The sequence below is a fragment of the Oncorhynchus nerka genome, linkage group LG20, assembly GCF_034236695.1.
Source record: "Oncorhynchus nerka isolate Pitt River linkage group LG20, Oner_Uvic_2.0, whole genome shotgun sequence".
NCBI classification, from domain to species: domain Eukaryota; kingdom Metazoa; phylum Chordata; class Actinopteri; order Salmoniformes; family Salmonidae; genus Oncorhynchus; species Oncorhynchus nerka.
The window spans coordinates 77,461,914-77,489,829 of NC_088415.1; the positions used below are offsets into that span (position 1 = coordinate 77,461,914).

Sequence of the window (27,916 nt, forward strand, 5' to 3'; positions counted from 1 at the left end):
TACATACACCTCAGCCAAATACATTTAAACTCACTTTTTCACAATTCATGACATTTAATCCTAGTTAAAATGCAATGTCTTAGGTCAGTTAGGATCAGCACTTTATTTTAAGAATGTGAAATGTCAGAATAATAGTAGACAGAATTATTTATTTCAGCTTTTATTTCTTTATTACATTTCCAGTGGGTCAGAAGTTGACATACACTCAATTAGTATTTGGTAGCATTGCCTTTGAATTGTTTAACTTGGGTCAAACGTTTCGGGTGGCCTTCCACAAGCTTCCCACAATAATTTGGGTGAATATTGGCACATTCCTCCTGACAGAGCTGGTGTAACTGAGTCAGGTTTGTAGGCCTCCTTGCTCGCACTCGCTTTTTCCGTTCTGCCCACACATTTTCTATAGGGTTGAGGTCAGGGCTTTGTGATGGCCACTCCAATACCTTGACTTTGTTGTTCTTAAGCCATTTTGCCACAAAATGGAAGTATGCTTGGGGTCATTTTCCATTTGGAAGACCCATTTTTGACCAAGCATTAACTTCCTGACTGATGTCTTGAGATGTTGCTTCAATATATCCACAGAATTCTCCTACCTCATGATGCCATCTATTTTGTGAAGTGCACCAGTCCCTCCTGCAGCAAACCACCCCAACAACATGATGCTGCCACCCCCGTGCTTCACGGTTGGGATGGTGTTCTTCGGCTTGCAAGCCTCCCCTTTCCCTCCAAACATAACGATGGTCATTATGGCCAAACAGTTCTATTTTTGTTTCATCAGACCAGAGGACATTTCTCCAAAACTACAATCTTTGTCCTCATGTGCAGTTGCAAACTGTAGTCTGGAATTTTTATGCCGGTTTTGGAGCAGTGGCTTCTTCCTTGGTGAGCAGCCTTTCAGGTTATGTCGATATAGGACTCGTTTTACTTTGGATATAGATAATTTTGTACCTGTTTCCTCGAGCATCTTCACAAGTTCCTTTGCTGTTGTTCTGGGATTGATTTGTACTTTTCGCACCAAAGTACGTTCATCTCTATGAGACAGAACGCGCGTCTCCTTCCTGAGCGGTATGGCGGCTGCGTGGTCCCATGATGTTTATACTTGCGTACTATTGTTTGTACAGATGAACATGGTACCTTCAGGCGTTTGGAAATTGCTCCTAAGGATGAACCAGACTTGTGGAAGCTTCTAAAGCTTCAGAAGCTTCTAAAGCCATGACATCATTTTCTGGAATTTAAACTTAAGTGTATGTAAACTTCTCACCCACTGGAATTGTGATACAGTGAATTATAAGTGAAATAATCTGTCTGTAAACAATTGTTGGAAAAAATAATTTTGTCATGCACAAATTAGATGTCCTAACCAACTTGCCAAAACTATAGTTTGTTAACAAGAAACGTGTGGAGTGGATGAAAAATGAGTTTTAATGACTCCAACCTAAGTGTCGGTAAACTTCAACTATAGATTGTGTATAGCCTTGTTTACCATATGAGTCTTTGTGTCGGACTGGGTTCAATTGACTTTGATTATTTTCTTCTTTCTGTATTTATTTCTCTGGTTATGGTATGTATGTATATACTGTATGTATGTATGTATGTATGTATGTATGTATGTATGTATGTATGTATGTATGTATGTATGTATGTACTGTATGTATGTATGTACTGTATGTATGTATGTACTGTATGTATGTATGTATGTATGTACTGTATGTATGTACTGTATGTATGTATGTATGTATGTATGTATGTATGTATGTATGTATGTATGTATGTATGTATGTACTGTATGTATGTATGTATGTATGTATGTATGTATGTACTGTATGTATGTATGTATGTATGTATGTATGTATGTATGTATGTATTGTATGTATGTATGTATGTATGTACTGTATGTATGTACTGTATGTACTGTATGTATGTATATGCAGTGTGTGTATGTATATCTGTATGCATATTATTGTACTGCTCTAGGGATGTAATTATTGTTTGGATAACCTTATTGACTATTATGTACATAGTCTATCGGTAAATAGCCCACCCATTTTTACCTACCTCATCCCCATACTGTTTTTATTTATTTACTTTTCTGCTCTTTTGCACACCAATATCTCTACCTGTAGATGACCATCTGATCATTTATCACTCCAGTGTTAATCTGCAAAATTGTAATTATTTGCCTACCTCCTCATGCCTTTTGCACACAATGTATATAGACTCTCTTTTTTTTCTACTGTGTTATTGACTTGTTAATTGTTCACTCCATGTGTAACTCTGTGTTGTCTGTTCACACTGCTATGCTTTATCTTGGCCAGGTCGCAGTTGCAAATGAGAACTTGTTCTCAACTAGCCTACCTGGTTAAATAAAGGTGAAATAAAAATAAATAAATAAAAAATATTGTATTGATGTATTGTATTTTTTTCACTCTATGTGATGCGCATGGCAGAGAACGCCGGAAGAAGAATGATCATTAATTACCATAGTGAATTATTGTAATGTTTGTTAATGTGTCAATTAATCCCAGAAGGGATGGGTTGCCAATTGGCGATATGACACGAAAATAAAATTTAAGTCATTCATTCATTCACACAAAATAAAATTTAAGTCATTCATTCATTCACACTTACACAAAATAAAATTTAAGTCATTCATTCATTCACACTTACACAAAATAAAATTGCATTTGTCACATGCGCCAAATAGAACAGGTGTAGAACTCACAGTACCATGAAATTATTCATGGCCCTAGAGCCCTAGGGCCACGGTCAAAAGTAGTGAACTATTTAGGGAATAGGGTGCCATTTAAGAATTTAAGACACACCCTCGATCCCTCCTTTGATGTGTGGGTGGTAAATGAGTGTAGGCAAAGAGCTGATGGTCTAGTGTTGTGTCCTATTATTAATGACTTACTGACTGATCTGGGATCAACACGTAGATACATATTTGACCAGCAGTGGACACATATCTCCATGCCTTTCTCTTCCCTTCTCCTCTTCACCATAAATGTAATCTCTTATTTAAAGATAGGACAACTGGCTGGAAAGGGGGGAAGGGAAATGAAGGTGTGTCGGTGTGTGTGTGTGTGAGACTGAGCGTGTCCCTGTTTGTGTGTGTACAGTACCAGTCAAATGTTTGGACACACCTACTCATTTAATTTTTTTTTTTTTTTTACTATTTTCTACATTGTAGAATAACAGTGAAAACATTCAAACTATGAAATAGCACATATTGAATCATGTAGTAACCATAAAAGTTTTAAACAAATCCAATATTTGAGATTCTTCAAAGTAGCCACCCTTTGCCTTGATGACAGCTTTGCACACTCTTGGCATTCTCCCAACCAGCCTCATGAGGTAGTTACCTGGAATGCATTTCAATGAACAGGTGTGCCTTGTTAAAAGTTCATTTGTGAAATGTATGTCCTTCACGATGCTTTGAGCCAATCAGCTGTGCTGTGACAAGGTAGGGGTGGTATACAGAAAATAGCCCTATTTGGTAAAAGACCAAGTCCACATTATGTCATGAACAGCTCAAATAAGCAGAGAAACAGTACCGTGAAATGATTCATATGTAATATGAACATGTATTGTTTCTCTCTCTTTTTACATACTTTTTGTCTCTGTGTTATGATCATGGTGATCAATGCTTTTTATTTGGTTCCGCTTTCTAAATGTTTATCTTCGTTCTGAGTTGCAGACCAAGGGGGATGCGAGCCAACTATTACATTATATTCATTCATGTATTGTGCATGTGGCCCCTCCACCAAGAAAATGTAAATAAATAAAGATTTGGTCACAAAAAAAAAGGAATAGCAGACACCTCAGACTCTGCTCACCTGATATACTCTGATGCACACACACACACACGCACGCACGTACGCACGCACGCACACACACACACACGCACGCACGCACGCACACACACACACACACACACACAACCACACACATACACACACACACACAACCACACACATACGCACACACACACACACACACACAACACACACACAACCACACACATACACACACACACACACACACACACGCATACACACACACACACACACACACACAAACACACACATACACACACACACAACCACACACATACACACACACACACAAACACACATACACACACCTCAGACTCTGCTCACCTGATATACTCTGATGCACACACACACACACACACACACACACACACACACACACACACACACACACACACACACACACACACACACACACACACACACACACACACTCCACCTAGACACACACACAGACACAGGCATACACACACACACACACAGACACAGGCATACACACACACACAACCACACACACGCACACAACCACACACACACATACAACCACACACATACACACACAAACACATACACACAACCACACACATACACACAAACACACACACACACACACACACAACCACACACATAGAAACACATACACACACACACACAACCACACACATACACTCACACACAAACACACACACATACACACAACCACACACATACACACACACATATAAACACACACACACATATACTCCACTACATGATGTTAATCTTAACAGGATGACTTCCTAGCAGTCATTTTCTTCTTACTAGAACAGAGAGATGTAAAGACTGAGCAAGCTCCTTCCCAAACAGGGCCTCATTACCAATGCTCTCCAGGAACATAGCATGTAGGGCGAGACTCCACCTACACACACACACACACACACACACTCCACCTAGACACATACAAACACTCCACCTAGAGACACACACACACACAGACACAGGCATACACACACACACATTCTCCAGCTAGACACACACACACACAGACACAGGCATACACACACACACACACACACATTCTCCACCTAGACACACACACACACACACACACACACACACACACACACACACACACACTCCACCTAGACACACACACACACACACACACACACACATTCTCCACCTAGACACACACACACACACACACACACACACATTCTCCACCTAGACACACACACACACACACACACACTCCACCTTGACAGGCATGGCAGTGAAGGGAGAAGAGGAGGTGTCTAACAATGTGTGACGCCCTGATCAAAGGGACAGGGTTTTTAATAGCTTTCAGAAAGGAGGGGAGAACGCACACAGTCAGGCCTTACGATTCACTTTCATATTCAGATGAGGCTGGCGCATACAACACTCACACCCTGGCATGTCTGATTGAGTGCTGACAGGCGTTTTAGCAGGCCTCCTCATTATCAGAAAACCATGGGGCCGGCAGACACAAAGCCCTACGTTTTACTATCCCCTCCTTCCTTTGTCTTAATATGCCCTCTTCCTCTCCCTCTCCGTCTCCCTCTCCCTCTCTCTCTCTCTCTCTCCCTTCCTCGCCCTCTCCCTTCCTCTCCCTCTCCGTCTCCCTCTCCCTTCCTCGCCCTCTCCCTTCCTCTCCCTCTCCCTCTCTCTCTCTCTCCCTCTCTCTCTCCCTCTCCCTCTCTCTCCTCTCTCTCTCTCTCTCTCTCTCTCTCTCTCTCTCTCTCTCTCTCTCTCTCTGTCACACTCTCTCTCTCTGTCGCACTCTCTCTCTCTGTCGCACTCTCTCTCTCTGTCGCACTCTATCTTCCACACGCCAGCCAATTTTTTTTCCTCAAGAATTCTCCCACCCCTCCATCTCTCCACCCCTCCATTCTCTCACCCCTCCATTCTCCCACCCCTACATCTCTCCACCTCTCCATTCTCTCATCCCTATACCCCTCCATCTCTCCACCCCTCCACCTCTCCATTCTCCCACCCCTCCATCTCTCCACCCCTCCACCTCTCCATTCTCTCACCCCTCCACCCCTCCATTCTCCCACCCCTCCATTCTCCCCCCCTCCATCTCTCCATCTGTCCACCTCTCCCTTGGAACAATAGGGAACAGGACTTGTTCCACTTGTCTCACTGCCTGCTGAGATCAACATTTGACAGTAACCATGCAGTAGGAGGATACATATCATTATACAGTGATAATGACTGATGATATGTGACCTTTATACTCACTATCCAAAATGGCTCCTTGCAATACTGTGCTGTTGACAAGCAGCTCCCACTCATACTAACTTAACTCTATGCAGTTCTTGATTGTCTCAAACCATCTTCTCAGAGCTACTCAACTAATTGCTGATGTAAAATACTATAATTGTAAGATAAGGTGTACTACAGACAAATAGCAAGTATTTGAGGCACATACTGAGTAATCTGGCGGATACTGTAAGATAATGAATGGAAAGAAGGAATCTCGGAAGTCACCTTGACCTTTAACCTTTCGAAGTTCCTTCCACTTCCCCACCCAGTCCCTCTTCCTATTGGAGCTCAGCCAATCAGGCGTCTCGGTCTCATCAGGGTTGTGTTCGCTCGTTTCTCATTAGCCTCTCTAGAATCGATAGTTAATTACCTCTAAAAGGCTCTCTTCTCACCCAGACCTGACAGGGCACTGCTGTCCGCCTGGGGAAGGGTCTGAGCGTTGCGCAAGGTCACGCAGCAAAAGCCACAACCCCTTCTCTTTCCCACTCACAGGACCATCAATGTTTCTTTCAGAGTTTGCTGATGCACACACACATGGACCCATGGACACGCACACACACATAATGGATGAACGTTCATTCATGTATACAGTACCAGTACCATTTGATTGAATAAAGTTTCATTAGGAAATGCAGTCTTGGCCTGTATCCCACTCCCAAATGTCACCCTATTCCCTATATAGTACACAACTTTTGACTAGAGCCCTAGGGCCATGGTCAAAAGTTGTGAACTATTTAGGGAATAGGGTGCCATTTAAGAATTTAAGACACACCCTCGATCCCTCCTTTGATGTGTGGGTGGTAAATGAGTGTAGGCAAAGAGCTGATGGTCTAGTGTTGTGTCCTAATATTAATGACTTACTGACTGATCTGGGATCAACACGTAGATACATATTTGACCAGCAGTGGACACATATCTCCATGCCTTTCTCTTCCCTTCTCCTCCTCACCATAAATGTAATCTCTTATTAAAGATAGGACAACTGGCTGGAAAAGGGGAAGGGAAATGAAGGTGTGTGTGTGTGTGTGCGTGCGTGTGTGTGGGTGTGCATGTGTGTGTGTGTGTGTGTGTGTGTGTGTGTGTGTGTGTGTGTGTGTGTGTGTGTGTGTGTGTGTGTGAGACTGAGCGTGTCCCTGTTTGAGTGTGTACAGTACCAGTCAAATGTTTGGACACACCTACTCATTTAAGTTTTTTATTTTTTTATTACTATTTTCTACATTGTAGAATAACAGTGAAAACATTCAAACTATGAAATAGCACATATTGAATCATGTAGTAACCATAAAAGTGTTAAACAAATCCAATATTTGAGATTCTCCAAAGTAGCCACCCTTTGCCTTGATGACAGCTTTGCACACTCTTGGCATTCTCCCAACCAGCTTCATGAGGTAGTTACCTGGAATGCATTTCAATTAACAGGTGTGCCTTGTTAAAAGTTCATTTGTGAAATGTATGTCCTTCACGATGCTTTGAGCCAATCAGCTGTGCTGTGACAAGGTAGGGGTGGTATACAGAAAATAGCCTTATTTGGTAAAAGACCAAGTCCATATTATGTCATGAACAGCTCAAATAAGCAAAGAGAAACGACAGTCCATCATTACTTTAAGACATGAAGGTCAGTCAATCCGGAAAATGTCAAGAACTTTGAAAGTTTCTTCAAGTGCAGTTGCAAAAACCATCAAGCGCTATGTTGAAACTGTCTCTCATGAGGACCGGCACAGGAAAGGAAGACCCAGAGTTACCTCTGCTGCAGAGGATACGTTCATTGGAGTTACCAGCCTCAGAAATTGTAGCCAAAAAAATGCATCACAGAGTTCAAGTAACAGACACATCTCAACATCAACTGTCCAGAGGAGACTGCATGAGTCAGGCCTTCATGTTCAAAGAATCCACTACTAAAGGACCCCAACAAGACATTTGGGATACAGGCCAAGACTGCATTTACCAATGAAACGTTATTTAGTCCAATGGTGAGCAGTGTGCTCCCAGGCCTGGGGTTTAACTGCAGTAACATGAATGGACAGACTTTCATTTCACTGAGTGCTGGGAAAACAGCATGTTTTGCAGCTGCTAAGGGACATTGAATACTGGAAGGTAACTTTAACTAGAGACTGCAAAAGTAACCTGTACTGAAGTGGACTTGAATGCACACAAACACAGTTAGGGGAGGTGATGGGACATACATTGTCCTCTGCACAAAGGTCGAATAAGGAGTGGACACTGTAAATGTAAGCAGACAATATCTTCACTCAAAATCCCACATTTAATCACAAAAAGTAACTCTGCTCAATACCCCCTAACCAGACGACCCCCCCCCCTTTCCTGGACCCCCAGGACTAAGCCTTGGAGCTTAGCTGTCAAATCAAATCATTATGGCCTTGCCTTCAACCACCATTTCATTAACAGAAAAATAAATGCACTCCTTTGTTCCTTTCCTAATTTTTTTCATCATCTGTTCTGTCCCTGGCAAGCCTGTGTCCACTGCCTGTGTTAATACCCAAACGGATTCATATGTCACTATTGAGGGAAGCAAAATAGAATTTTGAGGGAAAGAGAGAGCGAACAAGGGATAGAGGGAAGAAGGAAAGGAGGGTTACACAACGTTTAAAACTTCACCCAGCACTAGGAGGGTTACACGACGTTTAAAACTTCACCCAGCACTAGGAGCGGTACACAACATTTAAAACTTCACCCAGCACTAGGAGGGGTACACAACGTTTAAAACTTCCCTCAGCCCTAGGAGGGGTACACAACATTTAAAACTTTACCCAGCCCTAGGAGGGGTACACAACGTTTAAAACTTCCCTCAGCCCTAGGAGGGGTACACAACATTTAAAACTTCCCTCAGCCCTAGGAGGGGTACACAACATTTAAAACTTCACCCAGCCCTAGGAGGGGTACACAACATTTAAAACTTTACCCAGCCCTAGGAGGGGTACACAACGTTTAAAACTTCCCTCAGCCCTAGGAGGGGTACACAACGTTTAAAACTTCCCTCAGCCCTAGGAGGGGTACACAACATTTAAAACTTCCCTCAGCCCTAGGAGGGGTACACAACATTTAAAACTTCCCTCAGCACTAGGAGGGGTACACAACATGTAAAACTTCCCTCAGCCCTAGCAGGGGTACAAAACATTTAAAACTTCCCTCAGCCCTAGGAGGGGTACACAACATGTAAAACTTCACCCAGCCCTAGGAGGGGTACACAACATGTAAAACTTCACCCAGCCCTAGGAGGGGTACACAACATTTAAAACTTCACCCAGCACTAGGAGGGGTACACAACATTTAAAACTTCCCTCAGCCCTAGGAGGAGTACACAACATTTAAAACTTCCCTCAGCCCTAGCAGGGGTACAAAACATTTAAAACTTCCCTCGGCACTAGGAGGGGTACACAACATGTAAAACTTCCCTCAGCCCTAGCAGGGGTACAAAACATTAGAAACTTCACCCAGCCCTAGGAGGGGTACACAACATTTAAAACTTCCCTCAGCCCTAGCAGTGGTACAAAACATTAAAAACTTCACCCAGCCCTAGGAGAGGTACACAACATTTAAAACTTCCCTCAGCCCTAGGAGGGGTACACAACATTTAAAACTTCCCTCAGCCCTAGGAGGGGTACACAACATGTAAAACTTCCCTCAGCCCTAGGAGGGGAACACAACATTTAAAACTTCCCTCAGCCCTAGGAGGGGTACACAACATTTAAAACTTCCCTCAGCCCTAGGAGGGGTACACAACATTTAAAACTTCCCTCAGCCCTAGGAGGAGTACACAACATTTAAAACTTCCCTCAGCCCTAGGATGGGTACACAACATTTAAAACTTCCCTCATCAACTCATCCCTGACCACTGGCTGCATCCCCGCTGACTTCAAAATGACCAGAGTCGCTATCCCCAAGAAACCAACACTCGACCCGTCTGATGTCAAATTACTACAGACGAGTGGCACAGGAGTCTAAAGCACTGTATCGCAGTGCTAGAGGTGTTACTACAGACCTGGGTTCGTTCCCGGGTTGTGCCACACCTGGCCGTGGCCAGGAGTCCCATAGGATTGACCCAGTGTCGTCCGGGTTAGGGGAGGGTTTGGCAGGTGAGGCTTTACTTGGCTCATTGTGCTCTTGACTCCTTGGCGGGCCGGGGGCCTGAAGGCTGTCGCCAGTTGAATGTTTCCTCCGACACACTGGTGCGGCTGGCTTCTGGCTTAAGGAGCGTGGTTAGGTGGATCATGTTTTGGAGGACGCATGACTCCACCTTCACCTCTCCAGAGCACGTTGGGAGTTGCAGCGATGAGACAAGATCAAAAAAGGGGGGTCATTTTTTATATAAATGTAGACCAGTATTCCTTCTTTCTTTTCTTTCCAATAAACTTGAGCGTGCTGTCTCTGATCAACTCTCTCGCTATCTCTCTCAGAACGATCTTCTTGGCCCTTAACCAGTCAGTATTCAAGACGGGTCACTCAACCGAGACTGCTCTTCTCTGTGTCACGGAGGCTCTCCTCACTGCCAAAGCTAAATCTATATCCTCTGTGTCACAGAGGCTCTCCTCACTGCCAGAGCTGACTCTCTCTCCTCTGTTTAAATCCTCCTAGATCTATCCACTGCCTTCGACAATGTAAACCATCAGATCCTCCTCTCCACCCTCTCAAGGCTGAGTTTGTCAGGCTCTGTACACTGACATGGAGAGGATCTGTGTCTGCACCATGTACTCTCATGACTGGTGTCCCCCAGGGCTCAGTTCTTGGCCCTCTCCTCTTCTTTCTATACGACAAGTCACTCACCTACATCATATCCTCTCGTGGACTCTCCTATCATTGCTATGCGGATGACACTCAACTACTTTTTTCCTTCCACCCTTCTGACAACTAGGTGGCGACACGCATCTCTGTGTGCCTGGCAGATATCTCAGCCGGAGCTGCTCTCCCTCCCGGGGAAGACCTGACCGCTCCAAGACCTCGCAGTTGGCTGGGCTCCCCACTTTTGCCATCAAACCCCTGCAACTTATCCAGAACCTTCCCGTCCTTTTAGGCTATCCTCAAAAAAATGTATTACAATGGCTGAGAAATGTGGTTGTCCCACCTGGCTATCTTTAGATAAAGTCGCTCTGGATAACAGTGTCTGCTAAATGACTAAAATGTCAAATATAAATTTAACCGAAAGAGAACAGGGGATGGAGGGAAGGAGGAAGGGAGGAGGTACACAACCAATTATTCCAAGATTGGAGGTTGAGAGAGGAGAAAAAGTCTGCCTCTGCTGCTGGTTCGGCTGCTGTTTCAAGTTTTAATTAAAATTTTCATTTCCTCCTCTGAAAAAAAGAAAAGAAAAAGCCAGCCCAAGTCAACAGCGTGGGCATTGTTGAGCTAGCAATGCAAATTGCGGTGTTGGGAAGCTGGCTGTATCTGGTTGGTCTGTAAGAGTAGAGGCCCCAGTAGTAGGGACGCTGTAGGAATCAGGAGAAACAGGACTCAATAATGAATACTTTCTGCTTTGCTTTTCTCTCTCTCTGTCCCTCTCTGTCTCTCTCTCTCTCTCTCTCTCTCTCTCTGTCCCCTCTCTTTCTCTCTGTCTTTCAAACTTTCTCTCCAATCTCTCTCTTCTTTCTTCTCTCCAATCTCTCCTCGGTTAATATCGAAGAGGCTCCACTTTACTGCTGACTGTCTGTTTGTAACCCTATTCCCCCTGAGTCAGAACAGGTAATGGCAGAAATCATGCCCTCTTTTCACATTGCTAACCCATTTCAGAGAAAGACAGGTAATTGCTAATGTCAATAACTCACATTTCCACATCACGCATTTTCACATTTAATGTGTTTGTGTTCTGAGAAACAGATTCACCGGGACGATGGAAAACGCTGATTCAAAGTGTGTGCGGTTGAGTCATACAGGTTTGGTCCAGCATCAAATGAATGTTATGACGTGTGATTGGTTAGATACGCTGGTCTATTCAGTGCTTAGGCATGTGGTTTAGGGCCGGGCGATATGGCTAAAAACCATAACTACATTTTTTCAAACTTATGGACGATTCACAATATATAGAGAGCTTAATTATAAATAAGGGTTGTTGTACAATTAAAGGTCAAATACACTGCATTTCAAACAGTCAGCAATAATCTAATGAATTCAGGGCTTGTAAAATCATACCTAGGCTAAATATAAGCCTTCCACAATAAGACCCACTAATAATTTCATTATTTTATCAAAATAGCTTAACTTGTGTTTATGCAATAATCACTGATCTGGCTTTCAAGTCAGTGTTATGCAGATGAGTGAGGACCCAACAGCGATTCAACAGAAACAGTCTTTTAATGTCCAAACAGGGAAAACATAAATCCTCAATCGTTACAGGAGATGTCCAAACAGGGAAAACATAAATCCTCTATCTTTGCAGGAGAGTCCTCCTTCTAGTAGTAGAGGAGAATTGCAGGGCTAGCGGCAACAGACTGCAGGTCCCTCAGGGTAGCGCGGGCCGTAGAGGACAAAGACACCTGCTCACACGTAGCATCTAATAAAGAGGCAGATTACGACAGGACGGGGCAAAGCAAACAAGAATCCGACAAGGACAGAAGCAGAAACAGAGAGAGAAATAGAGACTTAATCAGAGGGCAAAAGAGGGGACAGGTGTGAGAGAGTAAACGAGGTCGTTAGGAGAATGAGGAACAGCTGGAAGCAGGAACGGAACGATAGAGAGAGAGAAAGATAGTAACCTAATACGACCAGCAGGGGGAAACGAAGAGAAGAGAAAGCACAGGGACAAGACATAACATGACAGTACCCCCCCACTCACCGAGCGCCTCCTGGCGCACTCGAGGAGGAAACCTGGCGGCAACGGAGGAAATCACCGATCAGCGAACGGTCCAGCACGTCCCGAGATGGAACCCAACTCCTTTCCTCAGGACCGTACCGGAAAACGATGAAGAGGGAATCATTGTGCTATTATTATTTTTTAAATGAGACACGGGTAGAGAACTGTAAGAGTTAGAGCTATCAGGACCAAACAGGCCAGTAGAGTGACAACTTGGGGCAGACTGAGACACAGCAAGGCTAGGAGCAGGACCAGGAGAGATGCGGTGGCTGGGGACAGACTGAGACACAGCAAGGCCAGGGGTAGGGGCAGGAGGAGAGTTACCAGACTTAGTCTGCGCGCAGTCCGAACAAGCAGCCACGAAACGACGCGTGTCACGCTCCTGAGTGGGCCACCAAAAACGCTGGCGAATAGAAGCAAGCGTCCCCGAACGCCGGGGTGGCCGGCTAACTTGGCAGAGTGAGCCCACTGAAGAACGGCCAGACGAGTAGGAACGGGAACGAAAAGAAGGTTCCTAGGACAAGCGCGGAGACGGAGTGTGAGTGAGTGCTTGCTTTACCTGCCTCTCAATTCCCCAGACAGTCAACCCGACAACACGCCCCTCAGGGAGAATCCCCTCGGGGTCGGTGGAGGCTACTGAAGAACTGAAGAGACGGGATAAAGCATCAGGCTTGGTGTTCTTAGAGCCCGGACGATAAGAAATAACAACTCGAAACGAGCGAAAAACAGCGCCCAACGAGCCTGACGCGCATTAAGTCGTTTGGCAGAACGGATGTACTCAAGGTTCTTATGGTCAGTCCAAACGACAAAAGGAACGGTCGCCCCTCCAACCACTGTCGCCATTCGCCTAGGGCTAAGCGGATGGCGAGCAGTTCGCGGTTTACCACATCATAGTTACGTTCCGACGGCGACAGGCGATGAGAAAAATACGCGCAAGGGTGGACCTTATCGTCAGAATGGGAGCGCTGGGACAGAATGGCTCCCACGCCCACCTCTGACGCGTCAACCTCGACAATGAACTGTCTAGAGACGTCAGGTGTAACAAGGATAGGAGCGGATGTAAAACGCTTCTTGAGGAGATCAATACTACAATCATACGACCGGTGAGGAGGAAGGGAGGTGGCCCTGGACCGACTGAAGACCGTGCGCAGATCATGATATTCCTCCGGCACCCCTGTCAAATCACCAGGCTCCTCCTGAGAAGAGGGGGCAGAAGAAACAGGAGGGATAGCAGACATTAAACATTTCACATGACAAGAGACGTTCCAGGAGAGGATAGAATTACTAGACCAATTAATAGAAGGATTATGACACACTAGCCAGGGATGGCCCAAAACAACAGGCGTAAAAGGTGAACGAAAAATCAAAAAAGAAATGGTTTCGCTATGATTACCAGAGACAGTGAGGGTTAAAGGTAGCGTTTCACGCTGAATCCTGGGGAGAGGACTACCATCCAAGGCGAACATGGCCGTGGGCTCCCCTAACTGTCTGAGAGGAATGTCATGTTCCCGAGCCCAGGCTTCGTCCATAAAACAGCCCTCCGCCCCAGAGTCTATCAAGGCACTGCAGGAAGCTGCCGAACCGGTCCAGCGTAGATGGACCGACAAGGTAGTACAGGATCTTGAAGGAGAGACCTGAGTAGTAGCGCTCACCAGTAGCCCTCCGCTTACTGATGAGCTCTGGCCTTTTACTGGACATGAAATTACAAAATGACCAGCGGAACCGCAATAGAGACAGAGGCGGTTGGTAATTCTCCGTTCCCTCTCCTTAGTCGAGATGCGAATACCCCCCAGCTGCATGGGCTCAGCACCTGAGCCAGTGGAGGAAGATGGTAGTGATGCGGAGAGGGGGGAAACGGATAACGCGAGCTCTCTTCCACGAGCTCGGTGACGAAGATCTACCCGTCGTTCTATACGAATAGCGAGTTCAATCAAAGAATCCACGCTGGAAGGAACCTCCCGGGAGAGAATCTCATCCTTTACCTCCGCGTGGAGACCCTCCAGAAAACGAGCGAGCAACGCCGCTGCTCACTGGAGGCAGCAAGAGTGCGAAACTCTATAGAGTAGTCCGTTATGGATCGATTCCCTTGACATAGGGAAGACAAGGCCCTGGAAGCTTCTTTCCCAAAAACTGAACGATCAAAAACCCGTATCATCTCCTCCTTAAAGTTCTGATACTGGTTAGTACACTCAGCCCTTGCCTCCCAGATTGCCGTGCCCCACTCACGAGCCCGTCCAGTAAGGAGAGATATGACGTAGGCGATACGAGCTGTACCCCTGGAGTACGTGTTGGGCTGGAGAGAGAACACAATATCACACTGGGTGAGGAACGAGCGGCATTCAGTGGGCTCCCCAGAGTAACACGGTGGGTTATTAATTCTGGGCTCCGGAGACTCGGAAGCCCTGGAAGTAGCCGGTGGATCGAGGCGGAGATTGTGAATATGTTTCGAGAGGTCGGAGACTTGGGCGGCCAGGGTCTCAACGGCATGTCGAGCAGCAGACAATTCCTGCTCGTGTCTGCCTAGCATCGCTCCCTGGATCTCGACGGCTGAGTAGAGAGGATCCGAGCTGGGTCCATTCTTGGTCGGATTCTTCTGTTATGCAGATGAGTGAGGACCCAACAGCGATTCAACAGAAACAGTCTTTTAATGTCCAAACAGGGAAAACATAAATCCTCAATCGTTACAGGAGATGTCCAAACAGGGAAAACATAAATCCTCTATCTTTGCAGGAGAGTCCTCCTTCTAGTAGTAGAGGAGAATTGCAGGGCTAGCGGCAACAGACTGCAGGTCCCTCAGGGTAGGCGCGGGCCGTAGAGGACAAAGACACCTGCTCACACGTAGCATCTAATAAAGAGGCAGATTACGACAGGACGGGGCAAAGCAAACAAGAATCCGACAAGGACAGAAGCAGAAACAGAGAGAGAAATAGAGACTTAATCAGAGGGCAAAAGAGGGGACAGGTGTGAGAGAGTAAACGAGGTCGTTAGGAGAATGAGGAACAGCTGGAAGCAGGAACGGAACGATAGAGAGAGAGAAAGATAGTAACCTAATACGACCAGCAGGGGGAAACGAAGAGAAGAGAAAGCACAGGGACAAGACATAACATGACAGTCAGTCTATGAAAATGCCTTTTTTGTTACAAATTGAACAGGAACCATGCAAAATGCACATGCACTAATCTTGACTAACTTCTTGTAGCAGGCAATATGAAACATTAACAACAAAAACTATTGAGTCTTGCGATACAGGCATTTGGAGTGTTGCAGAAAAATATCTGAATTACAGTTTTTCTAGATTGCTAAGACACTTTTAATGAAACTGGTGTCGACTTGATGTCCATCATAACCTAATTAGCACAACAGCATTATATAATGTACAACTAAGTCATTACTCATTGCTTTCACACACAATGCAAATGCTAAGCACATTTTTGCAACTCTCTGCAAAAGACGCAAAAACTCAGTTGAGTAAACAAAATGAAAACATTTAGCTTCCTGCCATCCAGGACCTCTATACCAGGCGGTGTCAGAGGAAGGCCCTAAAAATTGTCAAAGACTCCAGCTCCCCTAGTCATAGATTGTTCTGTCTGCTACCGCACGGAAGCGGTACCGGAGCGCCAAGTCAAGATCCAAGAGGCTTCTAAACAGCTTCTACCCCCAAGCCATAAGACTCCTGAACATCTAATCAAATGGCTACCCAGACTATTTGTATTTCACCCCTCCCCCCCTTATTTTACGCTGCTGCTACTCTCTGTTATTATTTATGCATAGTCACTTTAATAACTCTACCGACAGCACATGTACATAAACTCAGCAAAAAAAGAAACGTCCTCTCACCTTCAACAGCGTTTATTTTCAGCAAACTTAACATGTGTAAAAATGTGTATGAAAATAACAAGATTCAACAACTGAGACATGAACTGAACAAGTTCCACAGACATATGACTCACAGAAATTGAATAACAAATAACAAAAGTAACAGTCAGTATCTGGTGGAACTTCCTCAGCTGCATTAAGTACTGCAGTTCATCTCCTCCTCATGGACTGCACCAGATTTGCTGTGAGATGTTACCCCACTCCTCCACTAAGGCACCTGCAAGTTCCCGGATATTTCTGGGGGGTATGGCGCTAGACCTCACCCTCCGATCCAACGGGTCCCAGGCGTGCTAAATAGAATCGAGATCAGGGCTCTTCGCTGGCCATGGCAGAACATTGACATTCCTGTCTTGCAGGAAATCACACACAGAACGAGCAGTATGGCTGGTGGCATTGTCATGCTGGAGGGTCATGTCAGGATGAGCCTGCAGGAAGGGTACCACATGAGGGAGGAGGATGTCTTCCCTGTAACACACAGCGTTGAGATTTCCTGCAATGACAACAAGCTCAGTCCGATGATGCTGTGATACACCGCCCCAGACCTTGATGGACCCTCCACCTCCAACTCAATCCCGCTCCAGAGTACAAGCCTCGGTGTAATGCTCATTCCTTCGATGATAAATGCAAATCTGACCATCACCCCTGGTGAGACAAAACCAAGACTCGTCAGTGAAGAGCACTTTTTGCCAGTCCTGTCTGGTCCAGCGACGGTGGGTTTGTGCCCATAGGTGACGTTGTTGCCAGTAATGTCTGGTGAGGACCTGACTTACAACAGGCCTACATGCCCTCAGTCCAGCCTCTCTCAGCCTATTGTGGACAGTCTGAGCACTGATAGCGGGATTGTGCGTTCCTGGTGTAACTCAGGCAGTTGTTGTTTCCATTGTGTACCTGTCCCACAGATGTGATGTTCTGATGTACCGATCCTGTGCAGGTTTTGTTACACGTGGTCTGCCACTGTGAGGAGATCAGCTGTCCGTCTCCCTGTAGCTTTGTTTTAGGCGTCTCACAGTACGGAAATTGCCATTTTATTGCCCTGGCCACATCTGCAGTCCTCATGCCTCCTTGCAGCATGCCTAAGGCACGGTAGAAAGGCCTCTTTAGTGTCCTAAGTTTTCATAACTGTGACCTTAATTGCCTACCGTCTGTAAGCTGTTAGTGTCTTTTCCATTTCCATTAATTGTTTATGGTTCATTGAAAAAGCATGGGAAACAGAGTTTCAACACTTTACAATGAAGATCTGTGAAGTTATTTGGGATTTTTACTAAATAGCTTTGAAAGATAGGGTCCTGAAAAAGGGACGTTTCTTTTGAAACCTCAATTACCTCGACACCGGTGCCCCCGCACATTGACTCTGTATCGGTACCCCCTGTATATAGTCTCGCTATTGTTATTTTACTGCTGTTCTTTAATTATTTGTTACTTTTATCTCTTACTTTTTAGTTATTTTCCTAAAACTGCCTTGTTGGTTAAGGGCTTGTAAGTATGCATTTCACTGTTGTATTCGGCGCATGTGACAAATTAAATGTGTAATTTTGGCCAACGTGTTTCAGTTTGGGGCTACGTGTTAATTGTTTGTACAAATGTGCTCAAGCAATCAAGAAAACTGTAATTTGATTTATCACCCAGCTCTAGAGTGATTGGTTATATAAACTGATCTATCCAGTGTTTGGCCGTGTGATTGGTTACATAAGGCAGTCTATCCAGTGTTTGGACATGTGATTGGTTATATCAGGCAGTCTATCTAATGGTATCATCCACCTGTGCTGCATGGTGATAGCAGGAGAGTGTGAAGCGAGAGCAGTAAAACACAACATTCCACAGAGATAGTGTCTCTACAGCGAATTAGAACACAGGAGCCTGTGACAGTCAGGACAAGACCACTAACATGTAATGCTAGTGAAGACGAGGGTGTCTATTCCCATGCAAGTGCACACATGAATACACAGATACGCAAATGGACACACACAGACACACACACAAGTATAGACAAACACACAGTGGACTGTGCACAAACACACACACACACATGCAGTCACACAAACAGAAACACACATGCACACACACACACACACACACACACACACACACACACACACACACACACACACTCTCACTGACAACACATACACAAATCACATTCCACTCCATCTCCCCCAACACCACCTCCTATCCACCATCTGGCTGTTTTGAGGCTCGGATGTCTCTGGGGTAAGGTGAGCTCTGAGGGGGATTGTGTGCGTCCTCTGGGTGGTGAAAGCCTTGGAAGACTGGCTCCACTGAGCTGTAACAGCCCCAATGTCCCTCTGTGGTCTGTCATGGTCTCAGGCATCATGGTCTCAGGCATCATGGTCTCAGGCATCGTGGTCTCAGGCATCGTGGTCTCAGGCATCATGGTCTCAGGCATCGTGGTCTCAGGCATCATGGTCTCAGGCATCATGGTCTCAGGCATCATGGTCTCAGGCATCATGGTCTCAGGCATCATGGTCTCAGTCATCAGGATCTCAGGCATCATGGTCTCAGTCATCATGGTCTCAGGCATCATGGTCTCAGGCACCATGGTCTCAGGCATCATGGTCTCAGGCATCATGGTCTCATGCATCATGGTCTCAGGCATCATGGTCTCAGGCATCATGGTCTCATGCATCATGGTCTCAGGCATCATGGTCTCAGGCATCATGGTCTCAGGCATCATGGTCTCAGGCATCATGGTCGCATGCATCATGATCTCAGGCATCAGAATGGCGGATGGGCCATCTTCCTCAGTCAGGCTGGGCTGGAGGCAGGCTGGGGGTTCACCACGATCACAAAGACTTTAGAGCTTATAGTAACCAGAACAAACATATATTCACGATTTCACTAATATCATCAAATCAATCAGAGCACGTTTTTGGTTAATTCAGTAGTTTTTACCTGATTTAGTAGAACCCTGTTGAAAAATTATGTTAAAAGTATCATTTATATTCCAAAAACATACATTGACCATAAGAATTTTAATGCTTCCTGTTGTCATGACTTTTTGATTTATGGCCCATTGTCAAAACACCAGTTTTAAATTCATCATCAATATGCTGAAAAAAGTTGTGATATTTTGAAGACCAATAAATATAAGTTACTCCCTAGACACACAAGTCACACTTGTGTTCAAATTATTGTATTTAGCTAAATTAGTGCACTATAAACAGCACACGCACCAGTATTTACCAAGCGGTCACTCAAGACTGGAATTGATTAGCTTGTTCTACTGTAATCAAAAGCAAGGGCAAATTAATCACTCACATCAGTATTGTATTGAAATCAATTAACTTGGGTATACTGCATATACAGTATCTGTCGATAAATGAGAACCTGTTGTAGTAATATGTAGGCGATGTCATGGCAACGTTGGCTAGAAAAGCTCATGTGCAGAAACACGCCATTGGGTCTAACGGTCGCGCCGTGCCGAACTGTGCATGTGCAGAAACACGCCATTGGGTCTAACGGTCGCTCCATGCCGTGCCGAACTGTGCATGTGCAGAAACACGCCATTGGGTCTAACGGTCGCTCCATGCCGTGCCGAACTGTGCATGTGCAGAAACACGCCATTGGGTCTAACGGTCGCTCCATGCCGTGCCGAACTGTGCATGTGCAGAAACACGCCATTGGGTCTAACGGTCGCTCCATGCCGTGCCGAACTGTGCATGTGCAGAAACACGCCATTGGGTCTAACGGTCGCTCCATGCCGTGCCGAACTGTGCATGTGCAGAAACACGCCATTGGGTCTAACGGTCGCTCCATGCCGTGCCGAACTGTGCATGTGCAGAAACACGCCATTGGGTCTAACGGTCGCTCCATGCCGTGCCCAACTGTGTATGTGCAGAAACACGCCATTGGGTCTAACGGTCGTGCCGTGCCGAACTGTGTATGTGCAGAAACACGCCATTGGGTCTAACGGTCGCGCCGTGTCGAACTGTGCAGAAACACGCCATTGGGTCTAACGGTCGCGCCGTGTCAAACTGTGCATGTGCAGAAACACACCATTGGGTCTAACGGTCGTGCCGTGCTGTGCCGTGTCGTGTCGTGCCGTGTCGTGTCATGTCGTGCCGTGTCGTGCCGTGTCTTGCCGTGTCGTGTCGTGTGTATGTGTCTTGCCGCGCCGTGGTCGTGCCGTGGTCTTGCCATTGTCTTGCCGTGGTCGTGTGTCTTGCCGTGTCGTGCCGTCGTGCCGTGTCGCGCCGTGTCTGCCGTGCAGAAACTTGCGCCATTGTGGTGTCTTGCCGTGGTCGGTCGCGCCGTGTCTTGCCGTGTCGTGCCGTGTCGTGTATTGTCGTGCCGTGTCTTGCTGTGCCGTGTCGTGTTGTGTCGTGCCGCGTCGTGCCGTGCCGTGTCTTGCCGTGTCGTGCCGTGTCGTGCCGTGTCTTGTCGTGCCGTGTGTCTTGCCGTGGCCGTGTTGTGTCGCGGCGGTCGTGCCGTGTCGCCGTGGTCTTGCCGTGTGTGCCGAAACGGCCGTGTCTTGCCATGCCGTGCCGTGTCTTGCCGTGTCGCGGCCGTGTCTTGTCGTGCGCCATGTCCCGTGTCGTGCCGTGGTCGTGTCTTGCCGTGTCGTGTGTCGTGCCGTGTGCCGTGTCGTGCCGTGTCTTGCCGTGTCGTTGCCGTGTCGTGCTTGCCATGCCGTGCCGTGTCTTGCCGTGTCGTAACCGTCTTGCCGTGCCGTGTCTTGTCGTGCCGTGTCTTGCCGTGTGTCCGTTGTCGTGCCGTGTCTTGCCGTGTCGTGCCGTGTCTTGCCGTGCCGTGCCGTGTTGTGTCGTGTGTTGTGCCGTGTCGTGCCGTCTTGCCGTGTCGTGCCGTGTCGCGCCGCGGTCGTGTCTTGCCATGCCGTGTCGTCTTGCCGTGTCGTGCCGTGTCTTGTCGTGCGTGTCTTGCCGTGTCGTGGTCGTGTGTCTTGTCGTGCCGTGTCTTGCCGTGCCGTCTTGTCGCGTCCGCCGTGTCTTGCCGTGTCGTGCTTGTCGCGTGTCTTGCCGTGCCGTTGTCGTGCCGTGTCTTGCCGTGTCGTGCCGTGCCGGTCTTGCCGTGTCTTGCCGTGCCGTGTCTTCTTGCCGTGGTCGTGGTCGTGCCGTGGTCTTGCCGTGGTCGCGGCCGTGTCGTGCCGTATTGTCGTGCCGTGTCTTGCTGTGCCGTGTCGTGTTGTGTCGTGCCGCGTCGTGGCCGTGTCTTGCCGTGTCGTGCCGTGTGTCTTGTCGTGCCGTGTCTTGCCGTGCCGTGTTGTGTCGTGCCGTGTTGTGCCGTGTCGTGCCGTGTCTTGCTGTGTCGTGCCGTGTCGTGCCGTGTCGTGCCGTGTCTTGCCATGCCGTGCCGTGTCTTGCCGTGTCGTGTCGTGTCGTGCCGTGTCTTGTCGTGCCGTGTCTTGCCGTGTCGTGCCGTGTCGTGGTCGTGTCTTGTCGTGCCGTGTCTTGCCGTGCCGTGTTGTGTCGTGTTGTGCCGTGTCGTGTGTCGTGGCCGTCTTGTGCCGTGGCCGTGTCTTGCCGTGTCGTGCCGTGTCGTGCCGTGTCTTGTCGTGCCGTGTCGTGCCGTGTCGTGCCGTGTCGTGCCGTGTCGTGCCGTGTATTGTCGTGCCGTGTCTTGCTGTGCCGTGTCGTGTTGTGTCGTGCCGCGTCGTGCCGTGTCGTGCCGTGTCGTGCCGTGTCTTGTCGTGCCGTGTCTTGCCGTGCCGTGCCGTGTTGTGTCGTGCCGTGTTGTGCCATGTCGTGCCGTGTCTTGCCGTGTCGTGCCGTGTCGTGCCGTGTCTTGCCGTGCCGTGTCTTGCCGTGTCGTGCCGTGTCTTGTCGTGCCGTGCCGTGTCTTGCCGTGTCGTGTCGTGTCTTGTCGTGCCGTGTCTTGCCGTGCCGTGTTGTGTCGTGCCGTGTTGTGCCGTGTCTTGCCGTGTCGTGCCATGTCGTGCCGTGTCGTGCCGTGTCTTGCCATGCCGTGCCGTGTCTTTCCGTGTCGTGTCGTGTCGTGCCGTGTCTTGTCGTGCCGTGTCGTGCCGTGCCGTGTCGTGCCGTGTCGTGCCGTGTCGTGGTCGTCGTGCCGTGTCGTGGCCGTGGTCGTGGCCGTGTCGTGGCCGCGGTCGTGGTCGTGTGTCGTGCCGTGTCGTGCCGTGTCATGCCGTGTCGTGTCGTGCCGTGTTTTTGACTAAAATGAAAACGTGTCAGTTTGTTCCTCTCACGAGGTTGGAGTAATAACATGTTAAGACATTGGGTCTAATCTGAGTTGTGTCTTTAGAACAACTAAGGAAGAATTTTTCACTTCCCCAACTCCAAACCGCGGTCTAGTCTGCTGAGTCTGCTGAGTCTGCTTTGCAAAACCTTCCCAGAGGTATCGTGATGTTGGGCCTCTGGGTTTAGAAAATGCTCTGGGTAAGTGTTAGATTTCACAAGTGTTATGAAGGTAGGTGCCAGGCCAGCAGCAAAGTAGAACTTTTCTCTCTCCAAGCACTCTAATGTACCCATTACAGGTTAATAACATCATGCCATCCAGTCTCTCACTGTGTGTGTGTGTGTGTGTGTGTGTGTGTGTGTGTGTGTGTGTGTGTGTGTGTGTGTGTGTGTGTGTGTGTGTGTGTGTGTGTGTGTGTGTGTGTTATAATAAAGAAATAATGCACAAGGAGGTGTGGTATATAGCCAATATACCGCAACTGTTCTTAAGCACGATGCAACGCGGAGTGCCTGGATTACAACCCTTAGCCGTGGTATATTGGCCTTATACCACAAACACTTGAGGTACCTTATTGCTATTATAAACTGGTTACCAATGTAATTAGATTAGCAAAAATACATGTTTTGTCATACCCATGGTATACGGTCTGATATACCACGGCTGTCAGCAAATCAGCATTCAGGGATTGAACCACCCAGTTTATAATATCCCTATATATCACTCGGCTAACAACACAGGCCAGAAGTGTACACTATAGATGCTGCAGGATATGGAAAGTGTAGAATTGCATTCTACTTCACACAGTATTATAGGTCAGCAGATCAGCACTAGCCCTGTAACAAAGATGCATACAGGCCCACACACACAAGCACTCACACACACGTGTATGACGTACAACTGTGTTTCACCCCTCCTTCCCATACAGAATAGGGCTGTTTTTTCTCTTTCTCCATTTGGAGAGAGGGAGTGAGAGGTGAGGACTGGTCTTCTAAACCTCCATTAGTGACTTCTCTCTCTTCATCACAGATGGGGTCAAGGTCTCTCTCTCTCCCTCTCTATCAAACACAAACACAGTCAATTTTATGGCAAAAAAACTACATCTGTTTGCTGAATCTACTGTAATGCTGCTCTCTTCTTATTCAGACATCATACAGACACTGCCTAGAGAGAATTGGGTCAGTGTTATTATACTAGGAACTGATATGACAGCGAATGTGTTGGTTTGACTGGAAGATGCCGTGCCGGTTGAAGCTCATGCATGAACATGTACTAGTCGTTATTATCGTTAATCCACCGTGCCACTAGGGAGGTGTTATTACAGTATCACTGGTATTCACCTCCTCCTGTGGGACTGGTTACTATACACACACCTGTTGTCTTCTGGGTTGGACATCTCTCTCTCTCTCTCCATCCATCTCTATGTCCTCTCTCTGTCCCTCACCCCTTTCTCTTCCCCTCCTCTTCCTCTTTCTCTCACTACCCCTCCATCTATATACCCCTCTCTCTCCTCCTCCATCCATACATCCATTTCTCTCTCCCAGTCAGCTAAGCAGCCTTAATTGGTTTAAGGGCAAACAGAAATAAGCAATGGCTATATAGGTAGTTGAGATATACCGCTATTGTTGTGAATAATGACACACTTGCACAAACAGAGAGGGACTAAGAGAGCGAGATGGAGAGAGAGAGATAAAGAGAGTGATGGGGCACTGCACATGCATTTTTCCAATAATGGCATGCAAATACCTCTTCTCTCTGTCCTCTCTATCATCCCTCTCTTGGCCCAGCCCATGATGATTTACCTACTGTATGTCTCTGTGCTTTTCCTCTCCTCTGCCATGGTGTGTGTGTGTGTGTGTGTGTGTGTGTGTGTGTGCGTGTGTGCGTGTGTGTGTGTGTGTGCGTGTCCTTTCCTGCCTGCCTGTGTGGGTGCTTGCCTACAGCCCCCAAACGATCCCTCACACGCAACCAGAGCCACAGCCAGCCAGTCATTTCTAATGTCCTATAAACAGTTGATATGTCAGGGGTTTCTGACCCGGTCTCTCTAACATCATGACCTTTCAGTGAAGCCATGGCTGCCATCAATCTGCCATCAGTCAGACAGATGTCACTGTGTGTCTCTGTGTGTCTACCATTCCATACACCACATATCAGTCTAGTGGAGGGGCTACTCTCTATTCATCACCAATCTGTCCATATGGTCACACACACAGTCTCACACAGTCTCACACACAGTCTCACACAGTCTCACACACACACACACACAGAGTCTCACATACACACAGGTTGATCTCTGACACTGTGTTTGTGATTACGGGGCTGATGTGGTGATTAGGGACAGATAATCAGATTAACGGGGACACAGATCTGGGGAGGGATAATGTGGCAAGGGCCGTATGCTTGCTCTCTCTCTCTCTCTCTCTCTCTCTCACACACACACACACACACACACACACACACACACACACACACACACACACACACACTGTAACACACAGAAAGAGAGAGAGAGAGTGAGGCCAACAGATTGTAGATCATATCAGCTAACATCTTAACCTTCCCGTGAGACAATCTCCTTTCAATTAACCAGCCTGAAACAAGGAAATGACTCTCATCCCTGGTGTTGCCTGGGTAACCCAATGTGTCTCCCCTACCCATCTGTTCTACCCAATACCCAGCTTTGTCTTTCTGGACAGACCTTTAAAGCTACAGTCAGGGATTTCAGGAGCTGTTCAATGGGTCACGTGTGTGTGTGTGTGTGTGTGTGTGTGTGTGTGTGTGTGTGTGTGTGATAGAATACGATGAATATAAACAAGCAAGCAGCACTTTCCTGAATTACATAGCAACACTGAGCTACCCAGGCAGCGTGAACGTTGTAATCATTATGAAAATAAAAGATGAAACAGAGATACTACGATCATGTGACGCCCACTGCACTTGCTAGTCTTTAATTCACTCCACTTGTTTATGCTAAGCAGAGAACCACGAGAGACCATCTGCTTTGGAGAGTGTGTGAGCATAGAAAGTGAAGTTTGAGAACTATTCCATAGTCAAGAGGCTGAAGCATGATATGCATGCAGCACATACATTATGTCTAGTGCCCTAGTCCCTCTGCTCCTACACAGGAAATGAAGAACATGTTAAAGCTCTAAGAAGGGCTATTAGCCAAGGATGCTGATGGCACACTTGTCTGTTGATTTCCCTTACACAGTGCGTGCGTGTGTGTCTGTCTGTGCCTGTGGGTGGGTGCCAAAGAGGACCAGACCGACCAGAAAACAAACAGAGAAAATGATCCTATTGTACGTACATGTAGCCACAGAGTTCTGATCTGGAGGTGCCTCATCACCATGGTTTGATCTGGCGGAGTCATTACTGTCGCTAAACAGTTCCAGCAGCCATCTATAAAATCCCTCAGACAATCCAAAAGCGCCCGATATTTATCCTACTGCTGCTCGAGTTTGGCGCTAAAAACAAATGAAAAGCCTATGTCAGGACGTGACCCGAATAACACACGGAGAGGGCTAGCCTACACCCAGGCGCTGAGGACGATACTCGCAGGTATGTTATGTCACAGATAGTGTTACCTGATGTAGGCTATAGATCACCACACAATTATCTCGTGGAATAATAAACCACCACAACAAAACAAATAAAAGGAGCCTCCCACATGTTGGCTATATTTTAATTGTGTAACGAAAACCTATTCAAAGGGAAGCTTAGAGAATTTGGTGATGATGTGCTGCCCTAGCTACACTGCCTGCAGCCCAGAAGAACCAACAAAGACCATCATCAGTGCGTTGAAGGCTATTGCCAGACCCACTGACACAGAGAGACCACTACTCCGTCCTATTCGGAATCAAATAACCGGAACGGGCTTGACATGACCAACGTGCATTCCATCCCCTGTATTCAACTGACATCACAGAGCGCACGCTCTCACCGTTACAATGTGCATGTGCCATTCCATGGGAGAGCCGCGCGAGAGAGCCAGTGTGAGTTCCGGCGCGGAGCAGTCACTCCAAACCATCAAAACACAGCAATGATCATTCCCATAATTTACCTTCCATCGCAGAAACCGTGGTGGTGGTGATGATGACACATAAAACTGCAAACAAATCCACAGTCATGGCAGAAATGTATAGTCCACACAGTCTATATGCCTATCCACTGAGAACCACGCAGGACACGCACACAAAAAAATCGCTTCGGTTGTCACAGTGGTGTATTCATTCCAGTCAGTAAGCCCGTGTTATGAGAGTCACATTTCCAGCCGTACTAAAACTGTGTGACAACCAGTGTAGGACCCTGCCGAATGTATGGGATGGAGGCGAGTGAGAAGTGGGCAAGACAGCTTCTTTACACCCCGCTAAAGCGGCAGGGCCAATCACAGATTTAAAAGTGAAAATCGCTAACCAATCGCCAATGGTTTGCTCCTCCCTGCTGCATTGTGAAAACACAAAACTTTTCCCCGACCTATTTGAAACGGCAGCCGACAGCGTCAGTGAAGGAGAATAGCACCACCAATTGGTCCGTTTGGGTATTACATTATTAGATGGTCCACACAAATTAATAGAGGACCTCCATTTCTCATCTCTCTCTCTCGTCTCTAACCCAATTGCTTTACCCCCTTTTTCCCATGAAAGTGTACACAGAAATGGTTAGATTACTTTATAGATATTACTGCACTGTCGGAACTAGAAGCACAATCATTTCGCCACACTCGCATCAGCATCTGCTAACCATCTGTATGTGACCAATACACTTTGATTTGATTTGATTGTTCACTCCCATTCACTCATTCACTTCAACGATTAAAAAGCATTGGATTGGTGTTTGCATTTTGCTGAAGGGAATTCCTACCACATTCATTACACCCGTCCATTTCCTAAAAATAAATGAGGGGGAGTGTTTAAGTGCTAAATGCAAATTTCGGGTAGAAGGGAGAAAACAGAATTGGTCTACTGTTTCTCTCACT

The 27,916-nt window shown here is 46.9% G+C and overlaps 1 protein-coding gene across 3 annotated transcripts in view; it reads right to left on the reverse strand.

Moving 5' to 3' along the window:
- LOC115103150 (ephrin type-B receptor 1-like) overlaps positions 1–27,245 on the reverse strand; it is a 383,081-nt gene extending 355,836 nt beyond the window's left edge. For all 3 annotated transcript variants that reach the window (XR_010460228.1, XR_010460227.1, XM_065005794.1), the window contains exon 1: positions 27,002–27,245. Coding sequence is in view for 1 of the 3 variants with exons in the window: in XM_065005794.1 (XP_064861866.1) it covers positions 27,002–27,068 (67 nt within the window). In the remaining 2 variants the exon portion in view is untranslated. The remainder of the gene's footprint in view (positions 1–27,001) is intronic.
- Positions 27,246–27,916: the final 671 nt, after the last annotated feature.